Source organism: Orycteropus afer, unplaced genomic scaffold, assembly GCF_000298275.1.
Source record: "Orycteropus afer afer isolate SDZICR_OR568_19922 unplaced genomic scaffold, OryAfe1.0 scaffold00083, whole genome shotgun sequence".
NCBI lineage: Eukaryota > Metazoa > Chordata > Mammalia > Tubulidentata > Orycteropodidae > Orycteropus > Orycteropus afer.
This window is the reverse complement of record NW_006921670.1, coordinates 4,365,655-4,376,213: the sequence shown is the minus strand read 5'-3', so window position 1 is coordinate 4,376,213 and position 10,559 is coordinate 4,365,655. Positions and strand designations below refer to the sequence as shown.

The 10,559-nt window shown below is 47.0% G+C and overlaps 1 protein-coding gene across 1 annotated transcript in view; it reads right to left on the bottom strand.

The window, feature by feature from the left end:
* Positions 1-9,350, bottom strand: part of GRAP2 (GRB2 related adaptor protein 2) — a 28,627-nt gene extending 19,277 nt beyond the window's left edge. Inside the window, exons 1-2 of the mRNA XM_007941690.1 lie at positions 9,273-9,350; positions 976-1,067 (exon numbers count right to left, since the gene is read on the bottom strand). Of these exons, the coding sequence (XP_007939881.1) occupies positions 976-1,067; positions 9,273-9,350 (170 nt within the window). The remainder of the gene's footprint in view (positions 1-975; positions 1,068-9,272) is intronic.
* Positions 9,351-10,559: the final 1,209 nt, after the last annotated feature.

Sequence of the window (10,559 nt, the reverse complement as noted above, 5' to 3'; positions counted from 1 at the left end):
CAGCCACTCCTCAGAAGGAAGGTTGGGCAATCCTACTTCCGTAGTGATACTGCCTTGGAAACCCAAGGAGGGGTCGCTATGAGTGGGGTTTGACTCGGCACATAACAACAACAACAACATTGTCCCAGGGAAGTTGTAAGTGAGGCTATCAGCTGAGAGGGAGAAGGACATAGAGGTGTGAGGAGCACTGATAAGGTCTGAACTGGTCATTTAGAAGAGTCAGGAGAGCAGAGGGGCAGGACTGCCAGGTAGCCTCCAGGGCCCACGTAAGGTCAGTGGTTGGTACTGGTAAGGTCCTCACTAGCTCTCAAAGAATAATGTTGCTGCACCCAATGGGAGACACCAATACCACTTTGGTTTTCTAACAAACCTTTGCTCTTTCGTCAAGATACTGGCTCTGAGATGAGGTCAGATTTCTATCTAACCCTTGTGGTCAATTCTTGAGACAAACAAGATCTAATCTCAGTTTTTCATTTCCTCTTTAGAAAAATAACTTCCCCTTTCTCCACTCTGACATCTCTCATTTCTGAGCAGAGTCAGTCTACGGACAGCAGGGAGCGTCCGCAGGCCTGATTAACAGCAAGAGCTGTTTGGGATTCCTGCTTAGGATGGAAGGGAGAGTTGAGAGACAACAGAGAAAGGCCTTGCGGTAGCTTTTGAAGTAGGGGGTGACCAACACAGCGCCCCCACTGGAATTCTTGGAAACCCTGTGTTTGCAGTCATTATAGACAGTTTTAATGCTTAACCTTATAAAAATTTTACAATCAGCAATACCCACACATGGTATACAATTCAAAAGAGAACGTGGTGAACTCTAAGTCTCCTCCCCTACCCCTGGCCTTCAGCTGTGTGGTCCCTTCTCTAGGCAACCCTTCTAGACAGTATCTTGTGTAGGCACTGATAATTTTAGCAACGACCAAAAAAGTAAAGGAGTGTGTGTGGGCAGGCCCATCTCGGCAGGCTGGAAATACTTACCCAGGAAACTGGATATCTATAAAATTCTTGGGCACGTAGCCTTCTTGGCTTCCAAGCTCCGCTTTGAACCACTCCTCTTGGTTACTTAAGATCTACGTGGAAAAGAATGAAGGACAAAGACACTGCTGGGAGAGCTTCACAAAGCAATGGAAGGGGACTGCAGGGCAGCATGCATGGTGGGTTTGGATTTAGAGGAAGATCAGCTAAAGGAACTTAAATGGCTTTTCTAGGATTTACCCCAGGCTCAGCAGGGGAGCAGTGAGCTTGTCTTTGGAGTTTGGTTTCTCTTGACCCCAAGTTATTTCTGTCCCTTGTGCCACCCATTCATGGCTTGGCCTCCTAGCCTCAGCACTGAGGTATTCCCTTGAATCCTTCTCCTTTGGAAATTCATTTGTTCCAAATCTCAGCACCTTAGGGTCCTCTGCACAAAAGGTGGGGAGTCAAGAGTGCTGCCCCAGGGGACTGTCCTTCTCTGTCAGGAAACCAGAAAACTTTAAAGATTTTATTATTATTTTCCAAACAAGCAGATTAGAACTTAAGCATCCAAGTGGAAACTAGCTTTGAAAACTTTGGTGTCACATTCTATGCGTTCCACAAAGAGTTTGGACAAAAGTCAAGATCCTTGGGAGCGCCCTTTGTAATCCTGCTTTAAGAGTCAGATGACAGGAAACCAAGAACGCCTGTGTTCCTAGATGGTGCTCCTTGGACTGTGACCCAGGTGTTATCATCTACCTTGGTGGCTCATATCACTCACCAGACCTGGCTCTCTGGAACTTCTGGTTATTTCAGAAAACGAAATTCACCGTTCAAGATCTGCCCTCCCACCCCCATCCTGAGAATGTTTCTAAAATAAGCACCATAGACTTGAACAATAGTTCTAAAAGAGATGGCAGAGCAAAACTATGGGAGAACCTTGATTGGACCACTGAGATAACCACCCCAGGAGCCCTCTTCCTCCTGGACTTTGTATGAGAAATAATACATCTTCATTTAAGTCCTTTTTTAGACGTGCTAACAGGAAGAGCAGAAGATGGGCAGGAAGGACTACCTGCAGGAGAGGCCATCAGGGCTGAGGTGCTCAGGCAATGCGAGGAATTTCCCGGGTGAAGTCAGATGGCAAAAGAGCGACTCCTAGGCTGTAACAAAGTGGTGTGTTCCGGGCACCACATGCTTCAGGATGGCTGGAGTGTGGACTAGGGATCCAGGAGCAGACAGAGGGAAGCTAGAAGAACAGGGCCTTGTGGCCCATGCTGGAAGGTTTGGAGTTTAGCTTGAAATTTCTGGGATGCCATGAAAATGTTTAAGCAGGGAAATAACATGCTAAGAATTAGATTTAAGAAAGAGCACTGTATCTGGAGCAAGAAGATGCCTTGGAGGGGCAAAGTTGTGGGAGAAATGGGAGGGAGATGAGTGCAGCCACCGAAGCAAGAAGAAGAGAGGACATATTTTGGAGGCATTGGTGTGGTGGTAGTGGTTCAGTGGTAGAGTTCTTGCCTTCCATGCAGGAAACTGGGATTGATTCACAGCCAGTGAATCTTGCGCACAGCGACCACCCATCTGTCAGTGGAGGCTGGCGTGTTGCTATGATGCTGAACAGAGGAGCTTCCAGAGTAAGGCAGACTAGGAAGAAAGACCTGGCCATCGATTTCTGAAAAATCAACCAACGAAAACCCTATGGATAACAATGATCTGGGCCTGTTGTCCATGGGGTCACCATGAGTCTGGAGCCACTTGACAGCAGCTGACAAACATAGGAGGTAAAATGGGCAGGACTTGGTGCTTGTTTGTGGGAGCGAAGGGAGAAGGGGGATTCCAGGAAGGCTCTGGATTTATGGCTCAGGAGACTGAGTGGGTGGTGATACCTTTTACTAAAACAGAAAATTCAGGAGGGTTTGAAGAAAAACTTGGGGACTTCAGATTGCATGTGGGTGAAGGTGAGTTGCCCATGGGACCATGTAAGAAGAAATTCCCAGTGTGTGTCTAGACTCAGGAGAGAGATCTGACTGGAGTTTGAGATCTGGGAGTCATCCTAGCACACGTGGAGTTGAAATCATGGGTTTCATGGTTTTCTCTCTGCTAGAGAAAGGAAAGAAGAGAACTAAGTACTGAGACCCATTGCTATCAAGTTAATTCCGACTCATGGCAACCCTGTAGGACAGAGTAGAACTGTCCTATAGGGTTTCCAAGGCTATAGTCTTTATGAAGCAGACTATCTCATCTTTCTCCCCTAGAGCAGCTGGTAGGTTTGAACTGCTGACCTTTCAATTAGCAGCAGTGATGATCTATTTTGAATATCACTCCCCAGGTGGAAGAAACAGGACAGAGCTATGAGTTTGGAATCAGAAAACCAGACCTGCTTTCTAGCCTGGCTCTGTCACTAGCTGTGTGACCTTGAGCGAGTCAATTAACCGTCTGAAAAATGGGAATAATCATAACCCCTAGCCCTCCAAGAGCTGAGCTGAGGGTCAGATGAACCCTGGTACATGAAAGGCCTTCAGAAAGTGTCTACTCTCTCTCTCTCTCTCTTTCTATGTAATTCTGTAGAATGTGATATTCTTATGAGAGAGGACTCCAGCTCTGAAGGACATGGAAGGATTTATAAGTTCTTTCAAGTATTCTATGTGTATGTTTTGAATTTAATCGTTTGTTCTGAAGAAATAAAAGTGTGTCCCATATTTGAGTTCTAGGATTGCTAAGAACAGAAAACTTTATAGCTGCGAACTTCAAATGTGACTGTTGGGTATCACTGAGGGCGTGTGGGTATGTGTACACTGGGGGTGGCCGGGAAGCAGAAAATCTAGGTCAAAAGAAGAGCTAGGAGAAATGGCACCAGGCATCGTCTTCATCTGTAGAACAGGCCCTTTCAATCTGCACCTTCTCTTCTGAATTTCCGGCCTTTCCCATCACATGGGGATGGTGTGTTTGGCCAGGGCAGATGTCATATAGAAAGGTGAGTGGGAATGAGGTAGAGGAGGCCATTTGGACACTGGCTCATTGGGGTAACAACTACTCTTTGTCCTTAGTTCTCTGACCTGAAACCAGCTGTAATTTTAGTAATCATGGCTTCTACCCATCAACCTCCTCTTGCAACTGAGAGATTATCCCACAATGCCTGCCATTTCTCTCCACCACCTGGTGCTTGGCCAGCATCTGAGATTGTGTTTCCAGGGAGTTGAATTTATAGGCTTTTTATGGCATATAAAAGGCAAGGTTTTCTTTAAAAAATTGCATTTTCTGCAAAAAAGTCCTTGGGGGGTGTTGGTTTCCTCCTGCCGTTGCTGGCCCAGGGCCCCGCACTTCCTGTTCTTCTCATCTCCCCATCTCTTCGGTTCCTCCTATCTCTGTGCACATCGTATAAACCTGAGGCATGGGGTTCAGCCTCAACAACTGAAGTTCTGCACTTAAGTTTACGGTGCCTTAGTTCTTATGCTGTGGACTAAGAAAATCATTTTCTGGGGTACATGGCCTGAGAATAAGTTAAACGTGGGAAGAGAAGGGCTGAATGTACGGTTGGAAGAATTTTCAAATTGGATGGAATTATAGCTCTTTGAGACAGAGCAGAAATCTGAAGTACTGAAGCAGCTAATTATGTGGGATTAACTCTTGGTGCTTGTAGGGCGCTGTTTCAGTGGGAAGAAATGGGGTCAGGCTAGATGCATTACAGAAGCAGAGAGACATAATGGACTGAGTCAAGAGACATTTTCCAAAACAACTGGCAAATTCAAATGGGTAATGCAAGTCACATGCTTGAGTATAATTGCGGGTACGGAGACTGTAACATAAACCGGGAAAAGCCTGCTCGTGACTTTGCAAAGAGTTCTTTCACAAGAGTTTTCTACCCAGTCCACTATCTTGTTTCCATTCCCTGCATTCAGCATCTAGTGAGCACCTCCTGTTTGCATTTAGGTTCTGGGAATACAGCGAAGGATGAGCAGGCGCCTTGGCTCTGGAGAGCTCACAGTCTGGGGGGAATGGGTGGGTGGTGAGCTAGTCAGATATTTGCACTGTCCAATGAAAACCTCTGTGCATCTTTAGCACTGAAGACCAAACAGGAGACCTGAGCATCACAGAAGTGAATTGCTGGGACAGTCAAGAGCTGGCTTTGAAAATCATTGGGAGGCTCCTGGGGCATGTGACCCATCTCTGGAGGGGAGGGACAGACATCTAGTCTTCACACAGGACACACTGGCAGAGACCTAGCCACCATCATGCAGACATCTGAGGCAGTTCAGCCAGCAAGCCTCTCTGTCTTTCTCCTTACTGCTGCAGTTGCGGTGGACAGAATTTGAAGAGGAGGCAGCATTTGGCTTCATGATGGAATTCCAAATGAGCACATAGAAATACAGTTTAACAACTCAAAAGATATGAACTGAGCACCTATTTGGGGCCATGTATTGTGTTAGACATTGGCAAATAATAACAAAGACGAAGCCAGCATGGCTCTGCTCATGAGGAGTTCACAGACAAGTGGAGGAATTACCATTCATTGATTCCTCATCAAATACCAAGGAGGGTAAACCTTGTGCCAAGTTACTGTTCTAAACACCGAGGCAGACACGATCCCTGTCCTGTCAGCGTTAGCGGAGTTCTCTTCGCCTAGTGGAGAGACTGATACGTAAACGGAGGACTAAGATCCCTGGGGAAGGGCAGCAATGAGGGATGGATAGACAGGGTGCGTGGGAACACAGAGCTACAGAGTGCCCATAAATAACTGTCATAGGAGACAAGATATGGTGCCCGGCATGAAGTGTCTGTGAAACGTTGTAGAAGAGCTGTCGAGGGAGCGATTTTGGTGGGGAGGGTCAGTGAAGGTTTCAGGCTGATGTGGTAAAATATGTGTGTGCAGGAAAAGGGCATTGGAATACAAGGGAGAAGCTGAGGAGGGCTAGTGGGGATAGGCTGTGTATCACAGTGACCCAGGAGCACGAGGCACACAAGGTAGGTGTGTGTGTGTGCACCCAGGTGCATGCAAAATGAGGTGGGACACTGGGTTTAGATTTCAAGCAATTGGTCATAGGGACCCAATGAATACTTCTGAGCAAAGCAAGTGATAGGATCTCATTTGTCTTCTAGAAAGATCCCTCTGGGCCTAGTGTGTAGAATGACTGAAGGAGGAAGTGATAGGAGGCAATGAAGTCAGTCAAGGGCTACGCCAATAGTCTGAACTGTCAGAGGCAGCAGAAATGGATAACACTGATTAACAGAGTGACTGTGATCAAGCTAATCCTTTCCACGGGCCTTCAAGACTTGTCTGCCTCCATGGAGAGAGGCAGACCCTGAAGCTCAGAGATGGGCAAGTGACTTGCCCAAACCAAATCAAACTCACTGCTGTCGAGTTGAATCTGACTCATAGCGACCCCGCCTTGGGTTTCCAAGGTGGTATTAGTTCAGAAATAGATTGCCCAGCCTTCCATCTGAGGAGTGGCTAGGGGGTTTGAACCGCCAGCCTTCTGGTTTAGTAATCAAATGCCTTAGGTACTATGCCACCAGAGCTTCCAAGTGACTAGCCCAGGGCCACACAACTAGTAAGCAGGGATTCAAACTCTGATCTCTCTGGCTCCACACTTCTTTCTCCTTTTTATTGCATCACACTGCTTTCCAGTGAAGAAGGGAAATAAACACACACACACACACACACACACAATTGTTGTTGTTAGGTTCTGTTGAGTCGACTTTTGACTCACAGCAACTCTACGTGACAGAGTTTAACTGCCCTATATGATTTTCTAGGCTGTCATCTTTATGGGAGCAGATGGCCAGGTTTTTTTCCCACAGAGCAGCTGGGTGGGTTCAAACTCCAATCTTTATGTATATATTGAAGACAAATATTCCGAGTAGAGTACAGTGCTTAGGAAAAAGGCTTTGCAATCAGTCAGAGCTCCATCCAGGTCCTGGCTCAGTCACATTGTAGTTGTGTGGCCTTGGAAAAGTGATTTAAGCCCTTAGCATCAGTTTTATAAAATGGAGGAAAAAGTAGTTCCAACCTCATTGGTTTGCTGAGAGGTTGAAATGACACCTGCAGAACTCGTAGGCAGGTCCTGGTCCGGAGCCGGTACCCAGAAGATGTTAGTCACTGATCACCAGGATTTGGCAAGGGAGAAAATAATAATGGAGGCTTCTAGTTTGGTGACTGGCTTATGGTGATACTGAGCATGTGGATAAGGGAGCCGTTTGGGTGGAAGTGAAGGTGAGGTGGGGGGGTTGTTGATTTTAATTCTGGACCTCCTGAGTTAGGAGCTGGTATCCATGTGGTGACATCCAGCAGACAGCTGGGAATGTGGGTCTGGAGTTCAAGAGAGGTCAGAGCTGGAGCGAGAACCATTGACTTGAGGCTCTTTGGCACAGAGGTGAGAGGAGAAGCCAGAGAAGTGGATGGGGTGGCTCAGAGAGAGGAGAAGACTGGAAAGCCAAGGGCAATCCCTTCAGGGAAGCTTATATTCCAGGATAAAGAGACCAAGAACCAAACAGAGACCTAGATGTTCTCCAGAAGAGAGGAAGAGAACCGGGAGAGTGAAGCACCACTACAGCAAGGGAGAAAAGTTTCAAGGAGCCCAAGCCCACTGCCATGGAGTCGATTCTGACTCATGGCGACTCACATTGGGTTTCCATGGCTGTAAATCCTTACGGAAGCAGATTGCCTGATCTTCCTCCCATGGAACAGCTGGTGAGTTTGAACTGCTGACCTTCTGGTTAGCAGCCCAATGCCTTACCCACTATACCACCAGAGCTCCTTCGTTTCAAGGAGAGGAATAGTTAATAGTCAAATTCTATAGGCATTTTAGTAGGATGAAGACTAAGTGGTCATTATATTTCCCATTAAGGAGCTCACTGGTGGACTTTAGGAGAGTGTTAGGGGTAAAAGGTAGATTGTAGAGGGCTGTGGGGATGAAGGGGAAATGAAGGGATGGAGACGCCCAGTGTAGACAATTCTTCCCAGTATTGGCAGCAAAGAAGAGGAAAGAAGTTAGAAGCTGGAGTGGGAACCAGAGTTGAACAAATATTTTTCTTTTTCTGGGGAATAAGGAAAACTTGCAATGAAAGTTTCTATCTGCAATGGAAGATAAGGAGTGGGTTTGGTCTCAGCCTCTTTTGAGCAGAGGATGCTCTAGAGTGGTTGATAATTACATGGTCACAGAGCCCCATAGAGAAAGAAGGGACTTCTTAGCGTCTGACCATTCTCTCTGCGATCTTGGTAAGATCCTAAAGAAGTGAAAGCCACCTTTCCCTAGGTCATCAGCAGTCCAACCAATATTTTGATCTTGTGATGCTTCCACATTGAAGGCAAACTCTTTGCAACCCCATTACTAGATTTTGCAAGTTGAGAGTAGTTAGAAGGCTAAATACCAGGGGTGTTCAAATTCTCAAACAAAGTTTGTGCTCCAAGGACACTTTTGACTCACTTTCTTACATGCCAAGAGGGTTCTTTCTATTAGCAAATGTAACTCTCGGTGATGAGACATTGGTGGCCTCAGTGCCCCTGGGAAGTAGTGCTGGGTAGGGGATGCTGGCATCACATACTCCCTAATGGGCCCTTGAAGGGCTTTTGCTCTTGCAAAACACAGGTCTAACTAAGTTGCAGAGCCTACAAGCGTGGTGCATGAAATACGGGAGGACAAGTCCTCTTTAGCTCAGTAAGTGGCCACTACAACTCAAGTGCAGGCTGAAGACAAGTTTAAGATGCCCTGAGTATGCATGGCCTTTGTTGAGCCACCTCCCCTCCACCTGCTTTCCCAGGCATTCTCCACTTGCACAGTCTACTGGTAAGTTCCACTGTGCTGAACCTCATCATGGTCCCCGAATTCAGCATAAGCCTCCGCATCTCTGAGATCTAGCTCATGCTGTGCCTTCTATCTGGACAGCCTCCCACTGTCCTGCCTGGTGAATTTATCCAACAAGCCCCACTCATCTTTTCATATTCCCTGACACTGGTATTGCCACACATTCAAGGTGGAAAATCATCTGTTCCCTCACCTGTACTCCCTGAGTGCTTAGATGAGAGCACCTGTAACAGCCCTTTAGATGAAGTTGTTTCTTCTTCCAAACCACAAGCATCCTGAGATAAGGATGGTGGCTTATTTGCATTTCTGCTGCCTCTGCCTTTGTGGCACCCAGTCTGGCACACAGGTGCTCTCAAGAAAACCTTTTTGATGGAGGTGAACCTCCATCATACCCAACACTGTTGGAAAAAGAACTCTGAAGTTCTTAAGAGACCAAAGCATGGATTGCTAGATTAACTCAGTGACCAGACTCCAGTAACTGAAACTCCCTCTTGCTCCCCCGGGCCTCACATCACCTACCTTGAGAACATCTCCGGCGTGAAAGCTCAGCTCATCCTCACCGGAGGCAGTGAAATCAAACTTGGCGATGGCTTCCATGTTGTAACGTGAAGCTGGAAGAGAAAGAATGTGGTCATTGTGCCTGTGTGCCAGGAGAAGGGCAGGGGGAAAGGTGGTGAGATGCAGCAGTCTTAGCAGTTCATAGGGGAGTGGTGGGAGGTCTTCACTGGACAGTGAGACGCACAGTGCGGGCTGTTGTTTGCATGAGGAGCTAGCAGAGCCTGTAGGATCTAGTTCCAGGTCCTTCTCTGGGTCCCCAGATACTGGAACAGGAGGTGCAGACCAGTGACAGCCTTTCCCCTCTCCTTTCATCACCCTGTGCCTATCCTGGCCTGTCCCCATTTCTGAGGCATCTGTTTCCAGTTGATAAGGATGGAAGACGTGCTATCTCTAACTGGAGGCTCAAGGGGCTGGAAAGGCTGTTCTGTAAACACTGTCCCTTGGCAGCTATATTTAACCAGGCAGTGTTAATTAGACAGATGCCATTTTCTCTTTTACATCTGAATCATTTAAGAGAATTAGACAGCAGTGGCCAGTGGGGAACAGAGCGTCCTTCTGCATGACTTGAGAGTAGAATACATTCTGGTCTTGGAGCTCGAAGTCTCGATTGATCAGACTGCTTATTTGTATTATTTTAGTGAAGTCAAGGACCTCTTGGGAACTTTGCCTTTAACAGTTCTGAGTTGAGATACTGAGCCCTGCTACTAAAGCATGGCAGTGTGTAAAGAGAAATGAGTCAGCCGACAGGCTACAGTTAGTATGAAACATGGTTGTTTTCCTTTTTAGGAGACACTGTAATAGGAGCTCCGGTGGTGTAGTGCCTGAGGCATTAGACTGCTAACCAGAAGGCTGGCGGTTCAAACCCACCATCACCCCTACTCCTCAGAAGGAAGGTTGGGCAACCCGACTCGACGGCAGTGAGAGGAAGTAATAGTAGCTCCTGGTGGAGCAAATGGTTAAGTACATGGCTGTGAACTGAGAGGTTGGAGGTTTGAGTCTGTCCAGAGATACTTTGGAAGAAAGGCCTGGTGACCTACTTCTGAAAAAATATCAGCATTGAAAAACCTGTGGAGCACAGCTCTACTCTGACAGCATGGGGTCTCCAGGAGTTGGGGTCGACTCCACAGTGACTGGAAACTAGAGGATGTCATAGGAAGAGAGCTGGGTTGAGGCCTGGTTTCATTGCTGAATACCTGTATGATCTTGGGCAAGTAATTAAACACCTTGGAGTCTCGGTTTCCTCATTTG